Genomic DNA, 24407 nt, shown 5'->3' with positions numbered 1-24407 from the left:
TAGCATTCCCCAAATCCATTCTCCACTTTTCCCTTAGTAATAGCGTCTGCAATATCTAGCTTGGCACATGGAGTCTGAGATACCACATTATCCTAGTCACAGTTTCAGCTCAAGTTTGGCCATGTGACTACATTATGGCCAGGGGACTCCTGGGAAGTGCTCTTAAATGCAGGGTGCCTTTCCATCCTTCCTTTCTCTTTTCTGCTGTCTGGGACACAGACTTGATGATAGAACTTTAAGCAGCTATTTTGGACCTGAAACAGAGCTGAGTACTGAGAATGATGCAGCAATAAAATAGAATCCCTAATGATTTCCTTAATTTACCATGCCAACACTGGACTCCTACCTCCAGATTGCTTTTATATGAAACAGAAATAAAGTTATTATTCTGAATTTTTGTCAGTTGTAGCCAAACCTAATTTTAACTGAAAAACCCACACCCATGGGGTTTTCTTTTGTATTAATAAACAAAAATATTACTATCAGAATACTTGCAAACTATAACAATGAAAAACAACAAAAGCATCAAAAGTATAGACAGTTAATTACTTAACTGGAGAATTAGGGTGATCCAAACTACTACTGATTAACTAAAAATCTAAAATTAAAATAAAACAAACCCAAGGTCATAATTATTTTAGAAAGCATTTATGTGTACAGTTTTCTAAACTCCATTTCATGGAAGGGAAAGCAAAAATATCAGAATCTATGGTTCATTGATAAACACCTGTTCCCCCTGCAGTTGTGAGCATATTAGGTGACATGATGTGGAAACAGAAGTTCCAAGGAAGAGGGATCAACTGTGAGAATAATGTCACAGGAGTTTTACATTTGACTGTTGTTCAAGCTCCAAGGGGCTAGGCCCAGCTAACAACTACAGAAATGAGATTCTGTTGCTTCAGGGAAAGTAGGTTCTTTAAGGATATCCATCTGAAAACAGATGGAATTGATCTAGAGCAGTGTTTTGCTCCCAGACAACAGGGCTGGCAGAAACTGAACAAGAAAGTTGGACCCAGCCAGTCAGCTGGTTGGGATGAAGGACAAGAGGAGGCTACACCTAGGGTCAACCTCAAAACTTAAGAAGTTAGCAAACCACAGAGATGGCAGGCAGAACTATTTCAAGAAGACAGACCATGACAAAGTTATTGAGGAAAGAAACAAAGGAACAAATAAAAACAAACTGTAAAACAAAACAAGTCACTTCTTTAAAGCAGCTACCATGATATTTGTTTGCCTGAAGCAGAGTTAACTAGAAGGGAAGAGGTATGGAGTGAGCTGTGAGGTCACTCAGAAGCTTGGGGTCTGCATCCTGGCAGGTGCAGAGTCATATGTATGTTCTGCCTTTGTCATATGTGCCTTTTAAATGGATCACTCTGTCAGTATGGAAGAGGATGGCTTAAGGGAGAACCAATTTGGATTTAGCCTTTTAGGAGACTGAGGCAGTGGAGGGAAATCATGAGGGCTTCAACCAGGGAAGAAGAGGTAAAAAGGAAGAGGAATGATCCTTTTCAAGGCATAATTAGGTGTTAAAATCAGCACACCTGGAGATCTGAGCGGTGGAAGGGCAAGAAGAATGGTATGAGCCAGGGCTCTCACTATAAGAAGCCAGGGCTCTAGTTTGTTGGGTTTGCAGATGGTACTGCCACAGCTGGAATAGAAAATAGAAAATATTGGAGGAAACTCAGGTTTAGGGGGAAAGAACCTGTTATAGGTTTGGAAGATATTGTTTGAAGTACCGATTGGACATCCAGGTGGAAAGAGGCACAGGAGTTTTGTCTTTCTGAGTAAACCTCAAGAGAGCATTTTGGACTCTCCATACACTAAACTCAATGTAATGGCCAGTTACCCTGGTTTGGCTGGGGCCTGCAACAATGGTAAAATGATAAGACTACCCTTTGTTGGTCATAGCTATGGCAAGAGTCAGAGCAATGATACAGTGTGAGAGAACAACAGCTATCTGCAGTCTCTAATGCATTACAGCAGGTGGGAGACATTATAAAAGGCCTATGTGAGTCATCGAGCAATGCAAAAACCCACTATGCAGGGTCTAGAAGAGCTGTGCATGACATACAGGACCCCCGTCGACATTGATAGTGACCAAGGAACCCACTTTACCCACCACAGAGTTCAGGAATGGGCCTCTAAAAATGACATATGCTGGCATTTCCACCTGCACTACAACCCCACTGCTGCTGGGCTAATTGAAAGGATGAAAGGACTACTTAAGCAACAATTGAGACAGGAAATCTATAACCGAACATTCCAGCAGCAATCATCCCAGGGTCTACGCCACGTTAACCCAGAGACAACGAGTCAACACCATCCGAGTTCAACTGTTGACCACCAAAGGACCACTGCCAATTATAGGTCAGGACAATAACTCACTTTTGCCCTTACCACAGAATCTTCCCCCCGAGGAACATATTGTAAAATGGCCCTGGGACTGACAGTATTGGACATCAGCTGTGGGGACTGAGTGTGGACAGGTGGTGTGGTGCTGCAGGCCAGGACAAACACCACAGACCACTATGGATGCTGAAATGATTTGAGACGAAAGCACTTGCCAAGACAGTGTGACTCAGAAACATAAAAAGAAACCTGATGATCAAGGAACCTTCATAGCAGCTTTGAATGAAGACCTTCAGCTCTCTTTCACATAAGAGAAAAACAAAATTTATAAGTCATTTTATCGATAGTTTCTTTTATTTGCAGAAAAAAATGTAATGCTATGCATTACAGCACATAGCACTGTAAGAAAAATGAAAAAAAAATTCAGTTGACTAAAATGTGTGGCACATTATTGTGAGGTTAATAAAAACAACATTTTTCAGTTTGTCATTACTATTACCAAAAAAACTTCACAAAACTCAAGCTTATCCAACTCGACATCATTGACCATATGCTGAAGTGATAAAACCTGAAATGATCCAGAGGCCACATTTGCCAACCCTACTTCTTCCCCCAACAGGACTGTTACATGAAGCAGAGACTGCACGTTTCAGAGACAGGATCACTGCAGTAAAGTAGGCCTTTGTTATGTTTTTAGACGTGAATGTCCTGAGAATGCTCATGAGGTACATAGAGGCAGTGTTTGAAAATTCAAACTGATGAATTAAGGTAGCTGAGGAATATATAAATCATGTGTATAATATTGGGAATTATAAGTACTATTTTAATAAGCCTTTAATCCCGATGTATAACTTTGTATTTGGGAAGTTTAGAGCTAGAGTTTCAAACTCATCTCCTTAACAAGGTTGCACAACCACAGAACAGCCCTGACCCTAGAGGAGGAACTGAAAGCAATTCTAATCTGCAAATAAAGCCAATCTTGTAAAAACTGCTTTAAAAAATAAAATCTCTGGGTGAGGAACTTTTATCAGTTTCTGAAATGGTTAGCCCAGTAGGTTTATTTCTCCAGGGGTTGGAAAGGACAGTCTTGTGCACGTCATTTCATTGTATGCTACTGCTTGTTAGCATGTGTTTTTGCTTCTTCTGCATTTCAGTTCCATTTTTGCCAAAAAACATAATACCCCAGCTTGTCCTTAGAAGGCTTCTTCCCAGTCAGAGATGGGATCAGATCACAAACTGAGCTAGGGAAGGAAGCCAGATGACATCCACCTGGCTTACACCTTGTGGTGGAGTTTTCTAGATCTCTACCTGGGATGGCCCTCTCTGCCAGGAATTAGGCCAGATCCCTTTAGGCTGTAAAGTAAATTGGACGTCACTTTTACTTGGGCAGTATTTTAAGTTTTTGTTAACCTTTCTTTTAAAATTCTTTTTAAGTACGGTAGTTCTTTTGAGGTTTTGACTAAATTTCAGTATTATGTATTTTATGACCTCAGTTCAAAATACGTAAATAATAAAACCAAAGTTTTGAATTTTAAAAAGGAGTAGATTTTGTTTCCGGGATAGGCTCTGCCTCTAGATGTGTGACCCTAGATAAGTAATTACACTTTTCTCTTTTTTTTTTTCTCTGTAAATTGACAGCCTTTGAAGCTGTCAAAGTCTATGGTTTCATGGAGTATAATGCAAAAAATAAATACTAAATCAAGTTTTTCCCAGGACTGCAGTGGCCCTTTGTAAAAGATTATAATTTCCTTTGAAGGTTTTTCCCTCTTTCATATAACACCCTCTGGTATCTGCAGTAAAGGACAAGCACCTTTACTACTTTTCTTTGTTTCAAAATAAATTCTGAGTTCTTTTTTCCCCATTGGGGCCCCTTTGAATTCTTACCACTACGTGTTTCTCTATGGTTCCTACTATTTGTATCTCACAAGGCTGTTGTACCTTTTTTCTCAATAGCTATACTCACCTCCCCCATCAAAGATAAAGAAACCTCCCCTGCTGAACTAACTCCTTACCCCACTGACCTTCAATTCCATCGTAATTAGCATTACAAGCAACTCATATTTTAGCCATTCATATTTGAAGGTGAGGAGGCCATGCTCCTTTAGCTGATGCCTCACAGAGCTTTGGGCAAGGCCTGCTTGGAAAGCAATTTGACCCCTGAATAGCTTTTTGCTCATATAGTTCCCAGATGATGGCAGCGTTTTCTTATTTAAATAAGAGTTTCCCCCTTTGCCCTTCTTTGCTGGAAAATAATTAAATTAAATACACATTAGACAGGCTAGAGTGAAAGAGTCAAGCAGAATTAATGTTGAAAATCTGCCCATAAGTATCTTCTTATTACAAGTTACTTGAACACTTCCTTTTCTAAAATGAATATAGAACCTGCCTATATAACTTTGTAATGATGATTAAATGAGATAAAACAGTCTGGCAAATAGAAAGCACAGAATAAACATTATTTATTGTTATTAGATCATCTTCAAATATAATTAAACACTTATCATGATAAAACATTTATCAGTCTTGCGCTAGCAAAAGAAACCTTTATAATTTCATCTCTAAAAATTGTTAGTGTTCTCTCCCTTTGAGAACTTACATTATTTCCTTGATAATAAATGTGTAAACCTCTCTGAGTCTACCAAAAGTGTCATAAGAGTCTTGGGAATGTAAGGAAAAGGGGGCAGAATTTAAAAGATTAGGAACCTGGAAAACTGAATAAAAAGGGGAAAGATGAAAGAAAAGGAACTGTAAACTTAGTTAAATAATTAGTAATGCAATGACGGAAATGTTCATGAAATAGAAAAAGCTAATATTCAAATTGGCAGGATTTGAGGCTACAACAGTATAGAAAGATTGAGGGAAGATGAGCAGAAAGCTCAGTGAAATCTTACCATGTGCTCCAGAAGTTATTCATACTTCTCAGTTAACACTTTCAGGTTCTTGTTTTATGCTTATCACCAAGACGCGCCTATATTTAGAATCAAGGTAGAGGCCAAGTTTTATGTATTCACTATTGTATTCCCAGCACCTAGCCCTATCGTAGTAGGTGAACAATAAATATGTGCTGACATGAAACAGAAGTGTATGACAGAGGCCAGTAGAAACTACCTCCCCAACACTACAACTGAAACAATTTGGAGATGTTACTATTTTAGTAGCAAACAAAATTTAGAAATTATAAAGAGATGGTATTTTGGAACTGAATGAAAAATAAAATATCCTGTAAGCAGATAATTACTGATACATTGACTTAAAAATATTTATTATGTAGTACTTAGCTGGTACTGAAGGTAAACGTGTGAAGAATTTAAATCTAGCCCATGTTCTCATGGAACTTACAATCCAGTAGGAGAGACGATGCAAATAACAATTTAATTAACTGAGATAAGTGTTCTGAAATAGAAGTGCACCATACTTTAAGATGTGTAACTGGGTCAGGAGTGGGGGAGGTGTGATAATTTGTGACATTTAAGCTGAAGGATGAAGTTGGCATTAGTCAGGCAAAAACTGGTGGGTGGGGGGTAATTCCAGGCAGAAAGAATAGCAGATGCATAGACTTTGAGGAAGTACAGAGTTTAGCCTATTCCCATAATGAAAGAGTCTGATATAGCCGAAATACAGTGGACAAAAGGAAAAGAGGTAATAGGTGAGTTAAACAGTCAAGGACAGTTCATATAGACATTCGTAGGCCAATAGGTAAAAAGTGTCTTTCTGGACTGTAGTTTGTGCAAACCATATTGATGCACCTTTTATTGAAATGAAGATTGAGGGGAAAAGAGGGAGTAGTGTTTAGTTTTGGATTCATTCAGTTCAGATGGTGAGAGCACATCCAAGTAGTGATGTCAAGGGGACAGTTGTGCCTCCATTTGATACCTCAGTTCTTTCCTGTTGTGCAGTCTTGCTGAAGTTCCAGCCAAGTTCACTAGTATGTTATGGCAGAGGAGAAGATGCTAAAGCCCTTGAAGGTGAGAAGGGGGTTATAATATTTTACAGAGCAACATTAAGATATTGAGAATTTTGTTTTGCCCTGCTGGGTCACAGGTAAGATACAATCGAGGGAGGCAGCAAGTAAAAAAGGAATAGAGAAGATGAGAGAATAAAAATGGGACATTGACTGTGAATGTAGACAATCTATACTCATACTCTGTGTTTGTTAAGTTTAGGATGATTCATTATATTTAGTTTTTACAAGTGGATTTAGGAAATACAAGTGATTATGACTAAGAAGGAAAGAGAATAATAAAGAATAATGCTTTAGATGAAAAACAAATACCGTATGCTAACACATATATGGAATCTAAAAAAAAAAAAAGGTTCTGAAGAACCTAGGGGCGGGATGGAAATAAAGATGCAGGCATAGAGAATGGACTTGAGGACATGGGGAGGGGGAAGGGTAAACTGGGACAAAGTGAGAGAGTGGCATGGACTTATATATACTACCAAATGTAGAATAGATTGATAGTGGGAAGCAGCCTCACCACACAGGGAGCAGTTCGGTGCTTTGTGACCACCTAGAGGGGTGAGATAAGGAGGGTGGGAGGGAGGGAGATGCAAGAGAGAGGAGATATGGGGATATATATATATATATATATATATATATATATATATATATATATATATATGTATGTATGTATAGCTGATTCACTTTGTTATAAAGCAGAAACTAACACACCATTGCAAAGCAATTATACTCCAATATAGATGTTTAAAAAAAAAAAAAAAAACATTGCTGATGTCTCCAACGAGCTTAAACTGAGTGGAGGTAGACTGCACATTAAAAACAAAGCAGAATACATCAGCTGACTTTATGCAGAAATTTTGCAAGCCAGAAGAGAGTGACAAAATATATTTAAAATGATGAAAGGAAAAACCTAAAACCAAGAGTACTGTACCTGCAAAGTTATCATTCAGATTTGAAGGAGAAATAAAGAGGATTACAGGCAATAAAATGCTAAAAGAATTCAGCAGCACTGACTTTACCACAACGTTAAAGGAATTTCCCTAAGGGAAAAAGAAAAGATCAAAACTAGAAAGATGAAAATAATGAATATTGTTTAGCAGCCACAAAAACATGTGGACGCTAAACAATATGCTACTACATAACCAATGGATCACTAAAGAAATCAAAGAAGAAATTTTAAAATACCTGGAGAAAATGAAAACAAAAATACAACAATCCAAAACCTGTGAGACACAGCAAAAGCAACTCTAAGGGGGAAGTTTATAGTGATACAGCCTACCTCAGAAAACAAGAAAAATCTCAAATAAGCAACCTAACCTTACACCTAAAGCAACTAGAAAAAGAACAAACAAAACCCAAAGTTGGGGCTTCCCTGGTGGCGCAGTGGTTGAGAGTCTGCCTGCCGATGCAGGGGACGTGGGTTCTTGCCCCGGTCTGGGAAGATCCCGCCTGCCGTGGAGCGGCTGGGCCCGTGAGCCATGGCCGCTGAGCCTGCACGTCCGGAGCCTATGCTCCGCAACGGGAGAGGCCACGACAGTGAGAGGCCCACGTACCACAAAAAAACAAACAAACAAAAAAAACCCCCAAAAAACCCAAAGTTAGTAGAAGGAAAGAAATCCTGAAGATTAAAGCAGAAATAAATGAAATAGAGACTTTAAATACAATAGAAAAGATCAATGAAGCTAAGAGCTGGTTCTTTGAAAAGTTAAATAAAACTGATAAACATTTAGCCACATTCATCAAGAAAAACAGAGAGAGGACAGAAAACAATAAAGTCAGAAATGAAAAAAGAAAAGTTACCATCAACATCACAGAAATATGAAAGATTATAAGAGATTACTACAAACAATTATATGCCAATAAAATGTACAACCTCGAAAAGATGGATAAATTCCCAGAAACAGACAATCTCCTAAAAGTGAATCAGAAGAAATAGAAAATATGAAGAGACCAATTACCAGTAATGACTTTGAATCAGTAATAAAAAACAAATCCCCAACAAAAAAAAGTGCAGGACTGATGGCTTCACAGGTGAAGTCTACCAAACAGTTAAGCAATTAATAGTTATCCTCCTTAAACTATTCCCAAAAATTGAAGAGGAAGGAACACTTCTGAAATCACTCTATGACCAGCACCACTCTGAAACCAAAATGAAAGACACCATGAAGAAAAAAAAAAAAAAGATACAGGCCAATATTACCGATCAACATAGATGCAAAAATCCTCAACAAAATATTAGCAAATTGAATTCAACACTATATTAAAAGGATTATATACCATGATCAAGTGAGATTTATCACAGAGATAGAAGAATGGTTCAATATCCACAAATTGGTCAATGTGACATACCACATTAACAAACTAAGGAATAAAAATCATATGATCATCTCAATAGATGAAGAAAAAACTTTGCCAAAATTCAACATTTATTTATGATAAAAACTCTTAACGAAATGGGTAGAGGGAAATACCTCAACATGATAAAGTCTATATATGACAAACCTACAGCCAACATCACACTCAATGGTGAAAAACTGAAAACATTTTTTCTAAGATTAGGAACAAAATAAGGGTGCCCACTTCTGCCACTTTTATTCAACATAGTATTGGAAGTCCTAGCCACAGCAATCAGAGAAGAAAAGAAGTAAAAGGAAACCAAACTGGACAGAAAGAAGTAAAACTGTCACTATTTGCCGATGACATGATACTAGATATTGAAAACTCTTAGACACCAGTAAAAAGCTATCTGAACTAATAAATGAATTCAGTACAGTTGCAGGATATAAAATTAACAAATAATTCTAAAATTGAATGGAAATACAAAAGACCCCAAATAGCCAAAACAATCATGAGAAAATAAAACAAAGCTGGAGGTACAGTCCTGCATGATTTCAAACTATGCTACAAAGTAATGGTGATCAAAAGAGTATGGTACTGGCACAAAAAAAGACACATAGACCAATGGTTCAGAACAGAGACCCCAGAAATGAACCTATGCTTATATCATCAATTAATCAATGACAAAGGAAGCAAGAACAGCCCCTTCAATAAATGGTGTTGGATAAACTGGACAGCTGTATGCTAAAGAATCATACCGGACTACTTTCTCACATCATGTACAAAAATAAACTGAAAATGGATTAAAGACTTAAGCATAGGCCTGAAACCATAAAACTTCTAGAAGAAAACATAGGCAGTGTGTCTTTCACATGGATCTTAGCAATATTTTTTGATATGTCCTCAAGGGAAACAGAAGCAAAAATAAACAAACGGTACTCCATCAAACTAAAAGGTTTTGGCACAGTGAAGTAAACTATCAACAAAATGAAAAGGCCAACTGAATAGGAGAAGATATTTGGAAATGATATATCTGATAAGGGGTTAAAATCCAAACTATATAGAGAACTCATTCAACTCAACATCAGAAAAACAAACAACCGGATTAAAAAATAGCAGAGGACCTGAATAGACATTTTTCCAAAGAAGACGTCCAACAGGCACATGAAAAGATGCTCAATATCACTAATCATCAGGAAAATGCAAATCAAAATTACACTGAGATATTACCTCACACCTGTCAAAATGTCCATTTTCAAAATGATTATATATAACAAGACTTGCCAAGAATGTGAATAAAAGGGAACACCCATGCACTGTTGGTGGGAATGTAAGGTTTTACAGCCATCATGGAAAACAGTGTGGAGGTTCCTCAAAGTATTAAAAAGAGAATTAACATACGATTCAGCTGTTCCACTCCTGGGTGTATATCCAAATAAACTGAAAACATTAATTCAAAAAAATATGCACCCCTATGTTCATTATAGCATTATTCACAATAGACAAGATATGGAAGCCACCTAAGTGCCCATGGATAGATGAATGGATAAAGAAGAAATTGTAAATATATACCATGGAATATTACTCATCTGTAAAAAAAGGAATGAAATCTTGCATTTTGCAACAACATGGATAGATCCTGAGGATATTGTGCTAAGTGAAATAAGTCAGTAGAGAAAGACAAATGCTGTATGATTTCACTTATATGTTGACTCTAAAAGAAAGATAAATGAACAATCATAATAAAACAGAAACAGTCATAAATACAGAGAAAAAATTAATGTTGTTGCTGGGTTGGGGGAGGGGTGGGTAAGGGAGCATGGGGGAAATAGCACAGTATAGCACAGTATAGGTTTAGGATAGAATAGAGTTTTAGAAAAGAGTGTAAAAAAATCAAAATTTAGAAAAATCAAACAGGATATACATTTGAAATATTCTTACTGACACCGAAAAAGATTGAGTACATATATTCTGCTTGGACCATAATCATCAAGAAGATTAAGTATTTTATAATGGGCTCTAGAATTAGATACATTAATCATCACTTGAGATAAGTATCTATTCCAGAAAAATTAGTAGAGCAACATTTTTTTTTTTTTTTTTTTTTTGCAGTATGCGGGCCTCCCACTGTTGTGGCCTCTCCCATTGCGGAGCACAGGCTCTGGATGCGCAGCCTCATTGGCCATGGCTCATGGGCCTAGCCGCTCCGTGGCCTGTGGGATCTTCCCGGACCGGGGCACGAACCCGTGTCCCCTGCATTGGCAGGCTGACTCTCAACCACTGCACCACTAGGGAAGCCCAAGCAACTTTTGGAGGGAGAGGCAGTATAATATAACTTGAAATAGGCAATGGTGTTACAGAATTCTTTTTGTTTAGATCAGTTTGTAATTAGTTCTTCCAATTTTGCTTCCAATTTGAATGAAATGAGTGAATTTGATTCATATATATTCTGAATTTAATGCATATTTTGAAGATATATTCCAAATTGATTATTTGAATTATAATTCCCTTTGTAATATATAGTGATATGGTAAAGAAATTCAGATGATCATTCATGATGACACTACATGTATATATATATATGTATATATATATGTATATATATTTATATTTATATATAAGCAAATTATATCATAGTACCACTCTAGCAAATATGAAGAATGAATAATTATATTTTGCAATGGGAGAAATTGAAGTGCACAGAGATTAATAGTTTACTGAAGACCACTGATATTACCATAGATACAAGTTGGAATAGAATAATATTTTTTGTCTTAGTTCTATAGACAGGTTACATGACATTTCTTGCAACAAAGTATATGTAATTTCTGTCAATGAGATCATTGTTGTTGTTTTCTGCATTAGGCCCTAGAGCAGATTCAAATATATCCATGTATATAACTAAAATAAGAAAAAGAGAGCATTTTGATAAAATATTTTATTATTATTAATAATAATATAATCATGGTTATAAAAATAACAACTTTATTAACTACAGAAAATGTATATACATGTCATAACCACAGTGTTCCCCTTTTGGGTAAGCGTCCAGCTATACCACTCAAAAGGCAGATTATCTATTTCCTATTTACACACAAGACAAACAGTCATAACATCCACAGTATTCCATTTTCAGTTTCCTAAAGACAGAAACTTTCTGTGCAAATGGAAATGAACCTACTTAAAATTACACTGTCAAGATTTACAGGGTCCAGAGAATTTTAATTTTTGTGTGTGTTAGTAAATTCTTAGCTGAAAATTCAGTTGGATGTTGAAAGATAAATTCTTATTGGATTTTATTGTGAAAAGTAATTTATTCACATAAAGACTATATCTCATTTAAAATAACTTTATTTCTCAAATGAGTTTGTCTATAAATATGGGATATAATTGATTGAAAGTAGTTCTTTTTTGGACCAAGTCAATTTAAAAGTTTTTTAGTATGAGAGTTTACTAAAATTCTTTACCTCATGATCCCTATATTGCAAAACCATTATTTCTTTTTAAAAAATGTTTAGAAACAACAAGAATATTCCTGACAGCAATTTCTTATTTCTTGACAGTGTTTTTTTCAAGAGAATATTGTGGCTATAACATTCACTTTGTACAGTACCATTGGTACCAACAAGAAATATTCACAGGAATAAGTGAAATACAATTTTGCTATCACATGTCATTATTGTTATTTTTCTTGCCTTCCAGTATCTCACATTTCCCATAGTTTGAAACACTTAGATAGCAAGCAAGAGCCTGTTAATACTAGAGATTGACTCAATATAAACCATTGTACTGAGGACCTGCCCACAGCAGATAGGTAAAAGTCATTACACATTTTACAATAAAATTAAAGAAGTATACAAAAGGTTTATCATCCCTTCTGCACGGCAGAGGCATTATGAAATATATTTTAATTTTACATTACTATTCCTGGTAGACATAAGAAAATGTCCACAATTATAACAGCATATAACCATTATTCAAACAGCCAAAATAAAAATAACGTTGAAAACTTCTAATTTAAAAGATCTTTTTTCCGTGACTCGAAATGGATTTTTAGATAAATTGGATTTTTTAATTTTTTTTTGTAGTTTATTAAGAAAAGAATGCCCAGGAAATAGTATCTTTTACCAGAGAAAAATGACATGATTATTCGCTGTTGTACCACCTAAAATAACATGGGTTTTGTTCATCTTGCTTTTATTATCAATTTCATCAATCTCCTCCTATTAAAAGGAAACTCTCAAAGAAAGTTTACATGTCTGATGGTTTATTGGTGGTCTTGTTTTTACCCTTTAATAAAATGGAAAACACTGAGTTCAAAATGTCTATAAAGTTAGCTTCATTTTGTATCTAGGTCATCCCTATCTCTCTGTGGAAATTTAGAGGAAAATACATAAAATAAATATTTTAAAATGTGAGTATTTAAAAGAATTACAATTCAGTAAATGTTTTACAAATATCAGTAATATGTGACAATACAATTTTGCCATTTAGAAAGAAGAAACTGAAAAATACTTTAATATTTAGACAATATGCCTTTGAAACTTCTGTATGTTGATTATAATGGTATATTACACAAGGGAGAGAGAAATACAATCAAATAAGCTGGTATGGACTAGCAACTTGTTGGATCTCTCTTTGCTTTCACTGTTTCTTGATACCAGCATATACCTTATTACAGAAAATAAATAAAATGGCACAATTTGGAAAAACATTTCTGGATTTGCTGCCCTATACTCTGTGGACTAAGCTCTTGAGTAAATTTAAAACCATTTTACTCAAGATTGAACATTGAGCATCATTTGAATCCCTGGCCTTAATTGAGACCATCCAAAAGAAACAAATTAGAGAAATGGAAATATTAGATTCAAAATATTCAAATAATTATTTTTAGAGAACTTTTATACAGGAATATTTTGTGAAAACTCAGACCTATCCTTTTACTCTTTGTTATTTCATTTCTTGGCAAATACATGATATTTAGCTAATCATGACTAATACAACAATAAGTATGATTTGGTTGTTATCATACAGAATACAAAATCTGAATATTTCCCATGCATTAGGAAAGATCTGTGTAAAATAAAGATAAAATGAAGATATTTTGATAAAATATCTCATTCAGCAGATTTAACTGTACTTTAAAAAATAACTGAATACAGAGTTTAGACAAGCTAGTTCCTTTCCTTTCCTTTTACATTTTTTCCTTTACTTGACTAAAGTTTTATTAGGCTAAAAGACTTCCAGGTAGAGAAAAATATTTTGACTTATTTCTTCAATATATATTTTAATCCATAATTTGATGAAAAGCTGTTTACAAATTTTGGAGACGTGGAAATTTTCCTCTTAAATATTGTTTTTAATTTAAAGAAGGTGAGATAGAAGCCAATCACAGCAGCAAGTCTTAGAGTTAACATATTTACATATATTTTAAAGACCAAAACACTTTTAAACTTCAATTAGTCATCTCAGAATTTTTTAAATACTTTAGGAAAAAAGATCTAAAAACAGCTTGCATAAATAATTGTCCCTAAATTTGAAGGAAAGAAATAATACTAATACACATTTTAGCCTCTTCTCTTTAAGAATTAGAAACTACATAAATAACTTGGATGATAAATATATGTAAGAACCTAGGTTAGGTGTTATTTAATTTTGTAGGTCATGACCACACCTCACATGCCAACCAGTAGAGGTCATCTGCAGATTATGGATGGAGGATGATCTAGTCACTTCTATCGTGCACCTTTCTTTAATATTTCTACTGGTCTTTAGAATTTTTTATATTTTTCTTAAGGAAAAACTATAAGTACACAATTTCAGAACATTTAGGGGTTATATTAGATACACTACAATTTGAACTGTAGTGCATGCACATGTGTACCCAGGCATTTGTGTATAGGTATATGCTTTTATAAAGAGTATATGTACCAGTATTACAAGACACATGGTGAGGAGGAATGAATGAAATATAATGTATGGCATATTAAAGGTAATATAATTTAATACAGAGTTACAATTTAAGGACACAAGATATAAATTGTTTTTGTGAGGTTGAAATAATGTTTAACTTATGGCTTATTTATTATTGAGAAACTACCTTGGAAAGCAGCCGAGAGAGATTAGTTGATCTTTTCCATTATATCTTTAGCATCCAGCAGTTATACCTTTGCATTTTTTAATCCATTCAAGTATCTTCAGGAGATATGTTACTACACTTGCATGTACCTTAATTCACTTCAACATTTACAAAATAACACTGACAAACAAAACAACAGAAAACACCCATAAATATTAGTGAGTATCTTAACAAACATGACACTCAAGTAGTTGTTTTGGGATTTTTTAAGTTACATTTTAATTCCATGTTCTCTGAAATCTTCATGTAAAGGAGAGTTGTATCATTGGAAGCTTCAGACACAGTTACATCAGCTAAGACTGTGGTACCTTATACGTTAATATAATTTTGTGTATCCATTTTGCATAATATGCCACTCGGACAAAAATACCAGGACGATTTGGAATGGCACATCCACGACCAGGAACGATGACACCAAGAACCATTCTCATTTTATGTTGTTCACAAACCAGTGGGCCACCATAATCTCCCTAGGAAGAAGACATGCAACAATAACAACAAAGTATTATTTTAGAAATAAAAATGGACAATTCATTAACATTTCCTGTATCGATTTATATCTCAGATATACATATGTGCAAAAAAAGAGAATAACTTCAATTGAAATATGAAGACATAAAATTGATATACTAGGCCATTAGTTGTCTTTCTGTTGGACTGAGATAAGTACAAAAGTTCAAAGTGTTCTATCATGTGTAGTTATTTAAGTATGACTTGTCTTTTCTAAAATAGTCACTCATGTTTTGAAGTGGTTTTTGCCTTTGTTGAATGCAGACTAATTAACACGTGACCATTGATAGCTCTTTAAGAAGGTAGATTTCATATTTATTTTGACTTTCTTCTGATTTTCAAAGTATGTTCAATATAGAAAATTTGGAAAATGTAGAAAAATACACGTATCCAAAAACTCACCTGTAATCATACAGTTTTAAGGATTAACCCACATTAAGTTTTCTCTTATTTCTAATTTTTTTCCTTTCCCTCAATCCTGCCCCCAGAATGATTTTAACAGTTAAATAAAAACTTGTAGGTGGTAAAATAATTCTGTTTACTATGTGGAAATTGCTTTTCCAGGCAGAAAGAAGGAATGTTTCTCCACTTAGTCTTAGTAGTTAATATAGTTATATTTATACTTTTTTCCCCCTTTGTGGAAGGTAGTCTGTGATTTCATGGCATTTCTTGTATGGTAATACTGTTGTATCATCATATATAGATAGGTGATAGATAGATGAAAGATGAATAGATTGATAAAATGATTCGTGTGTATATTTTTATATACATATATGTTTATACATATTGTTATATATAATCATTAAAAAATGCTGCATCACTATTTTGTGCCATGTAGTCTTCCTAGGATTGCAGTGACTAATTTTTGGCATCTTTGTATTTAGAAGAGTGCTTCCGACTATCTTAATCTTCCCCCAGTAGTGATGTGATGAGATAAAACTAAACTACTGCAAAATTTAGTTCTGTAATACAGGTGGAAAGAAGAGAGCTATTAACATTCTGTGACAGAGAAAATCAAGGTGGGGGTGAAATAGAAGATAAAACACTATAAGGAAAATAGTTTATTCAAAGAGACTTCATATAAACTCTGCCACAGGTCTTAATCTGGTTTTTAAATTAATGCACAGGTGATTACTGATATGAACTCTTCAAATCAATTCATTTTGAGAATTGATTTTGAGGGACTTTCACTAAATGTGAAATGATGCTATTGCTATTATACAAATGTTTATGAGATTTTAGGAGATTTCTTTTTTTAGGTCTAGATATCCCTGGTTTGATGATTATATTACCCTGTTTCACATATCAGTGATGTAAAAAAAAAATTCTGGAGGATGAGTGCATCTTTGAGAAGTGGCTGAATCAATTTGATTGATTGTAAATATAGATAAAAATAACTATGTGATAAATTTTTCAGTGCTAAAGTTAGGAATCTAAGAATGTATAGATGACAAACCAGATTACAGGCTATTCCTGAAGAGCAGATATCAAAGTAGAAATGGCGGTAGGGCTGGGATAAGTGCAAGCTGTCTAAATATCTCAAAGATCTGGTCTAGCTCAAAACTTTGTGTTTACAGAACTCAATAATAAGTAAACAAACAGATAAATAAATCATTCTTTCTCCTAGTAGATTTTCACTTGTGATGAAAATCTTAGTGATACTGATTTACTGGAAAAAACACCAAATTTGAAAGTGGTTATAAACACATAATCAGTTTTTAATCATATTATTTTAATGAAATTTTAAAAATTCTTTAACTTAAAAACATCAAAAGTAACAGTTTAACAGCTTGTCTATGTGAAACAGGGATAGGAACACTGCCAAGTGGAAAGAACAGTTGCTTAACAAATGAAAATGTCCAAGCTCTTAAAATCATAAACTTTGACCTTTTGGTTTTTTAAATAGAATTTGTTTAAACACACACACACACACACACACACACTGGCTTAACCAAAAACATATTTAAAAGTTTAAAAGCAGGCATGTATCTCTTACTAAAATTAATAGAGTTAAGTTAGAATTTGGGAAGATCAGATACATTTAGAAAAACATTAGAAAAATGCAAGCTATTGTATCAAACTGCATATTGGATACTTCTAATTTGAACAGCTTTCTCTAAGAGTTTTGGCTGTATTCTTTTCTTGTTTTTTGAGAGACAAATGTCATCTTAGTTTGCTGCTAATGAAACATGGATTGCTTCACTATTTAGCTAAAAAATGTACAAGGATAATAAGGGTTATCTTTTTCAATTCCTCTCTCTTAGAACACGTTGATTTACAATGATTCTCATTTGAGAAAAATAGAAAATATAAACACAAGAAACTATGCTATCCATCACGTACTCCTTACGTAAAAATCTTTTACCTCGCATGGTCCAGATACAATATTTTCAGCCCCAGCACATATTTCAGACTCATTCAGAGTTACTTTCCCTTGATGATATTGGCTGCATTTCTCATTCCCCATAATATAGAGATGTGCTACTCGTAATAGACCGTCCGAGTTGATCACTAGAATGGCGCAAAATATGTACAGTTAATGAGCACAGGATAAGGTGAGAAAAATAAACAAATACAAAATATTTTTACAAAATACATATGATATTGCCTTATCTTTCTAAAAATAGCTTACATCCAGTGTAGCCCCAGCCATAAACACTGCAAGTGGTTTTTTCAGGAATTGTGCACCCATAATTAGGTAAATCAATTGTACTAACAAAATCATCCAGAACAGCAGGCCTGAAAAGAGAAAATATAATGGTAAGTAACCTTGATTGGATTCAACACAAAGTTAACATATTAAAATGTAGTGTGAATGTTTAATATGATTCATTTAGAGGGAATAAACAATTTTGCTTAGGAGTAGGTAGTAGAGAAATGAATATTTACTTACAAATATTTAAGAACAAATGGTCACTGCTATTTTTTTAATCATTATTTTACCTGTTAAAGTTATCATATAATTGCTCACTAACCTTTGGTTTTAGAGCAGGCTGATCATACTGTTGATCCAATTTCATTTATTCACTTTTGAAAAATTTGAAAATGCCCCTCTCTCTGCCTCTGAACACACACACACACACACACACATACACACACACACACACCATGTGACATATGCTTTTATAATACATCTACATGAGAGAGAAAGAATAAGAACATAGTTGAAGAAAAAGCTTCAACAATTCCATTCTATATTAAAAATATGAAACTATCTAAAGGAACTCACCTAGCAAGCTTCAGTAATACCAGATCTGATCCTTCCGGCCCATATACCAGTTGGGTAACATTTAGAACCTGTTTGCGTTTCTCGTCTCCTCTTCCATGGACATCATGAATTCCAAGCCAAGCTTCATAATCTTTCAAGTCTTTGTTTCTAAGTAAAAAATTAAATATAAAATATAACTTTAAAGTATGTAATATTAATCACATATATTGTTATATTAGCTTATAAGGGCAGATAAATAACCTAAATTTAAACTTTAAAATATAATAAAGAGCAACGCATTTGTTATGGGAGATTCTGAATATTACAAGAACATATAAGCAGGAAGAACCTTTAAATTGCTGAAATTCTAAATGGCTTTTTTTTTCTTCAAAAACTTGCTTATTTTTGCTAGAGAGTAGGTCATTTATGAAACATTCTCAGGTAAAGCACATTACATGAGTTAAAATTTATTGCAAATTTCTTTTTTATCTCAAATGTGTGTGTTTGGTTTGTTAATAGAGATTGAATATTTATACTAAAAAAATCAATGTGACCTTAATGGGAATCAAGGAGTAAGCTTACAAATGCTACCTCCTTATTTTTTCTTTAAGCGAATTTCCATTGAAAATTATTCTCAGTATTATTCTGAGGCTGGTTCTACATAAGAAAGAAGTGAGGATTGAGAGAAGTTTGTTGATAATTCAGAAAAAGAATATCTAGAAATATACAGTGCAAGAAGGAGGTTGGGGTAAAAATTATTAACATAATTCTAGCAAAATTTTTCCTCAGATGAGAGTAGTGCCAATCGTGGAAAGAGGTGAACAGAAGTAGTACCATAAGTAAGTATCAATTAAGTCAAGGTAAATTTTATAAGCTAAATCTAAAAAAAGAAATTAATTTGTTCACCCTATGCTGGTGAATCACTGTTAAATGAATACACATTCTAAACCTAAAAGCTAAGTGGAAGCCATACATACTTTTAAATGTTCAAAACAAATATTGGTTTCTGAAATACTTTACCGAGAAGGGAAACACTGTCTTGCAGTAAGAATCCAACTTTCCTTTATCAATGATCCTCCACAGATATGTTTATTTCTAAGAGAAAGAGGAAAGAGAAACAAGTAACGTCTGTGCAGAAAGGGTGCCTGCCATTTAATGCAAAACCTATGGCTCCATTTGTTAAACACATTGAGAGAAAAATGTAGACATTAACCCAACTAGAATAAAACAAGTAATCCTTTTATCAGAAGGATGATATTTGATAATTATAGCATTCGAACTTTTTTCATAATGTGATTACAATTTTATGAAAGCAACTTTATTTTTGTATGAGGAACCCTGTCACTACACACGAAGATCCATTCCCAACACATATGTTCACGTGTGTGTGTGTCTATCCTTGTGAGGAAAAGTATGTGTTACAAATATAGGATAATTAGACCTATTTTAAATTCAGTGTTTGATTATGAAAACTGCAAATTTGAGTTTTTATTTAAAATCTAAAAACCATCTGGTGGTAACCATATAAAATATTTATGCGCTATTCCCTTCTTTCATTACCATTATGTAGTTCTGATATATTAACTTAGAGTATAACTGAGTTTGAGTAATTTGTTTGTTCAGCTTAAGACCAACAATATAACATTTATTTATAAAATCAAAACAATTTTGCAAGACAGATCTAGGAAATTATAAACTATTTGTAGAGAATAATAAATACTAGAACATTTATTTGATGTATCCAAAATCTGTAAATCCATTATTTTTTGGCAGACACATGGAAAAAAGTACAACTATCCACAATTTACATTTCCAAAGAGTACAGATGTTCAGTGCTTCAGAGGGCAATAGAATAAGGTTCCCAGACTAAGACCACAGTTATTTATGGTCTGTACCACACAGGAGGTTAAGAATATATATCGAGTTTGAATTTCTATTCCTCTCTGTGAGTTTTGGAAGAATAGCTAAACAGCTGTTGTTACTAAGAACTTGCATTTAAAAGGAAAAGTACTTTTTAAAAAAAAATTTATACTACTCTGATCTGATGAAAAACAGTTTCACCTGCTTCTCCAAGGATGGAGACTTCCAAAGGAAGTCTCCTTTAAATAAGATTAAATTGAAAAGTATTTGTCTTTTTTTTTTTCTCGAGTAATGAGATTTGCAAAGATTCTCTAATTAGTTCAAAGATGTAGATTCTTGGAACATTTTCTATAATAAAGAAAATAAAACACCCCCCTCGCCAGTTTTACAGCCTTCATTAAGTCTTCATATTGCACAATCAGCTTTAATATTCTGGTGAGTTTCATAAATCTCTTTTGGTACTACACACCCAGGACAGCTACCCTACAATTATCAGCATAAATATTTATAAAAATTGATGAGTTACTCCTTGAAAGAAAGATACACTAAAAGAGAACTTTAGGCCATCAGAAGATATCTGGTATCTAAAGTCATATATACATCAAAGGATATAAACTTCATGCTTGTTAAGAATTGACTTATTTAAAAAAAACTTCAGTTTCAAGTTGTCTCTATTCTAATTTAATGCCACTGTGATTTGGTTATGGTTTAAAAAAATGGATTTTCTTCCTCTATTCTAGGAGGCTAGAGGTAAAGGAAACAGGGAGGGTGTCCAAAAAGAGGAGATATTCCAGTTGGCATTTAAAGAATGAAAGATTTTCCAGGCATAAAATACAGAGGAAGAAAGCTACAACATACAGTGGGAGCCACAGCACAAAGGCTCGGAGAGAGAAACATGGGTTGTCTTGAAAACAAGGGAAAATGTGGCTAGAATTCAGGTGCACTTTGGAGTATGTTGCATGATGAGGTTCCAATACAGATAGATATAGACAAAGATATTTTAACATTCTGATTACCATACAGTATAATATGTGTAGTATATAGAAAGTTGTATGATCAGGTTTTAAGCTAACTCCTGTTTTCAATATTTAATTCTTACAACATAATTACTAATCTTAATTTTGTATAATAGTATATTTTGAAAAATTTTACATAGAACATGGCATTGATTCTTACAACATTGAGAAATAGACATGTCAAGAATTTTTTTATCCACACTGAATATTATAATTTCAAGACTGTTCAACTATCAGTATAATTTGTTAATCTTTTCCTTAATGATGAAATGTTCTAGAATTTTAAATTATTGCTATTTTTCATTAGAATGACAATAAAAAAGAAATTAAAAACAAATATAAAATTTTTGATATGATTGTGCATAGACAAGTTAAAAAATAATCTCATAATATACTAGATTGGGAAATAAATAACATAAGTATTAGAACTATATGGTGATATCAAGGTATAGGTAGGTTCTCTGTGTAGTTGTCTTTTGCTTTACGAGAATTGAAGTGCCACATCAGGGACAATGCAAACACATATGGGACCTTTGTAAACATTTAAAATGGCACCATCTCTGGAGGCAAAAATTGCAAAATCCATGGCTTTTGGCAAGTAGAATGTGATTAGTCCCCTCTTGTGCCCCCCCATACAGGTGCCTTGTGGAGGGCACAACCTGCATGACTACACATGGCCATACTGCTGGGAATATAACTTTTGCAAATAACCCAGATATGTATGATTTGTATCTATTAATAATTACCTGTATTTCAGACTAACCATCCATCCTACATTTGTTCGTGTTGGAATTCCATTTACAACTCGCAATTGTTTTGTTTTGGCGCAAAATATTACAGGATCTAAAAAGAGGACCAAACACAACATTTTGATAAAACATTTTGAAATAATCCGTGCCTCTCAGCTTTCTTTAGTGCAATGGTAACTACACAAATGTAACTACGGTAATTGTGTCAGAAGAACATTTTGGACAAAAGAAGGTAAATAGCATAACTACAGTGCCAAATCAGGCCCAAAATGTTTGCTATCCTCATCTAAGTAGGTGGGTAACACAGAAAAACTAATCAACTCAATCAAGGTCAACAGCATTACCATGATAGTGACAGTGGCTTTGCTCACTAGGTACAAGTTCTTCAGGTCTAACATTAATTGTATTTCCCTTAACAACCTCAACATAAAATGGAACAATGTTATTTACAGTGCTTATTTCTAAATGTCAACGAAAAGCAATAGCCTAAGTGAAAATTAAAAAAACTATATTTGGTTTATTATTCCTGAATTTGTATAGTAAGAATGTAGAACCATTTTGCAACATGTTACCAAAGTTATATCAATTGAAATTTTATCCAAATGACATAATTATGTCTAAATCATTATATCCAAAAGATATAATTCAGAATTCTTTGAAGTAAACTTTTTCCTGACCCTCCTCGGTGTTCCTTGCCTTATCCTTTCCACTCTTGTCCATGCTCTAAAATAGATTTCCATTTGCTCTTCAACCTGGGACACAGCAGGTGGTCTCTTAAATCAAAACATTTGAGTAACTTCCTTCAGCCCAAGAAATGTGTGAAAATCAGATACAAGCAGCTCCCAACAGATTTTCTTAAGCTGAGGATTAACTGAACCTCTCAGATTGTGTCATCTTTTGCGTCGTAGAGCAAGCAAAGAGCTTTAAAGATAGAGCAGGATAAAGACACTGCGTAACTTTCCAACCTTCTGGTTTCATTCTTTCTGACTGTAGCATCCTGATTTAATTTAAAGGATGGTGAAAGTCCAATGGATACCTTCTGCCCCCAATTAGGTAAAAGCAATATACATGCTTTTTTCAAAGTTAAATATAACATATTTTGTGACAGAGCATTGAATTTTGATATTCAGTATGCAGTTGCCTTTGTAACACCTTTACACATGCACACAGAAAAAAAGTGTTCAAATAAAATAAAATAGATTATTTTATTTTTATGAAGGAAGTTTATATAATGATAAGTTATTTTTCTATGAAGAAAATAATGACATCACTTCTGACACATAGAGACTCAGATATATTATTTTGAAAGATTACTTACGGTCTAAATTGACTATTGTAGGTGTGGTATCACCTTCACCTGTAAAAACAAATATATATGTATATACATAATTTTTACATACATATTTCTGTTATATAGAACCAGAATTGTGTATTGAATTCCAAATATCCATGAATGGATAATTTACAATTCTTTACATTTTAGTCAAAAATAAAATGCAATAATACTCTTTTGAGTAATTATGTATCACTTTTAGACAAAGTTGAAAGCATGCACCTACTGGTAGTGGGTCATGTGAGGAAAGCTCTGTTTTATGACTGTGAAGGTTATCAGGTATGTGGTTTGATGGATGTTGGCAGTTTGAATTACACTGCTAGCAACAAGAAGCTGCCTCATTCTCCCAAGATGCCAAACATCGTACACAATGAACATTCCACTGAACAGCACTAATGCTTATTATTGTTTATTTGGGCCATTCATATAGATAAACTACATAGCTTTACTGTAATTTGACCCACTTATATTTTTTCTGAAAATTACTTTTTTTTTTATATATGGTTAAGGATAATTAAAACTTCCTATGTTTTAGAAAACTTTTTTAAAAATTCGAGAAGATGGAAATCAAGGTTACTCATGGAAAAAGAGGGATAGCCAAATATAACTATGTTTTGTTAGTATATTTCAAAGACTGGTTTTTCTAGGTAGTAAGGGGAAAAGTATTTTTAAAAAATACCAGAAACTGCAAATAAATTATAACTAAAATTTCATACTTACTTCTTTTTTACAACCTCCCTACTGAGTGGGGTTTAATTGCTGCCAAGAGAAAGGCTTGGAGGATGCTAGGATTTGAAAATACTTAAGTAGTAATGAATGAGGTACAAGACATTTCCTGGAATTTAGTGTGTTACTGTCCAGAATTGATGACATAAGAGTTTAGTCAGGCATTGTTTAGACCCAGCTGGTTGTTAGTCTCTGGAAGTGCCCTGAGCTCAAATAAAC

General features: G+C 33.8%; 1 protein-coding gene across 4 annotated transcripts in view; it reads right to left on the bottom strand.

Annotated features, from left to right (window-relative positions):
- Positions 1 to 11615: 11615 nt before the first annotated feature.
- Positions 11616 to 24407, bottom strand: part of HGF (hepatocyte growth factor) — an 81013-nt gene continuing 68221 nt past the window's right edge. For all 4 annotated transcript variants that reach the window (XM_081243469.1, XM_081243470.1, XM_081243471.1 and 1 more), the window contains 7 exons: positions 23448 to 23486; positions 22127 to 22223; positions 19525 to 19599; positions 18526 to 18672; positions 17929 to 18035; positions 17662 to 17807; positions 11616 to 15256 (listed from right to left, as the gene is read on the bottom strand). In XM_081243469.1, coding sequence (XP_081099595.1) covers positions 15080 to 15256; positions 17662 to 17807; positions 17929 to 18035; positions 18526 to 18672; positions 19525 to 19599; positions 22127 to 22223; positions 23448 to 23486 — 788 coding nt within the window. In that variant the 3' untranslated portion in view covers positions 11616 to 15079. The remainder of the gene's footprint in view (positions 15257 to 17661; positions 17808 to 17928; positions 18036 to 18525; positions 18673 to 19524; positions 19600 to 22126; positions 22224 to 23447; positions 23487 to 24407) is intronic.

Source organism: Mesoplodon bidens, assembly GCF_964165515.1.
Source record: "Mesoplodon bidens genome assembly, chromosome: 9".
Classification (NCBI taxonomy): domain Eukaryota; kingdom Metazoa; phylum Chordata; class Mammalia; order Artiodactyla; family Ziphiidae; genus Mesoplodon; species Mesoplodon bidens.
The sequence above is the reverse complement of the archived record's forward strand: the minus strand, read 5'-3'. Positions and strand labels throughout refer to the sequence as shown.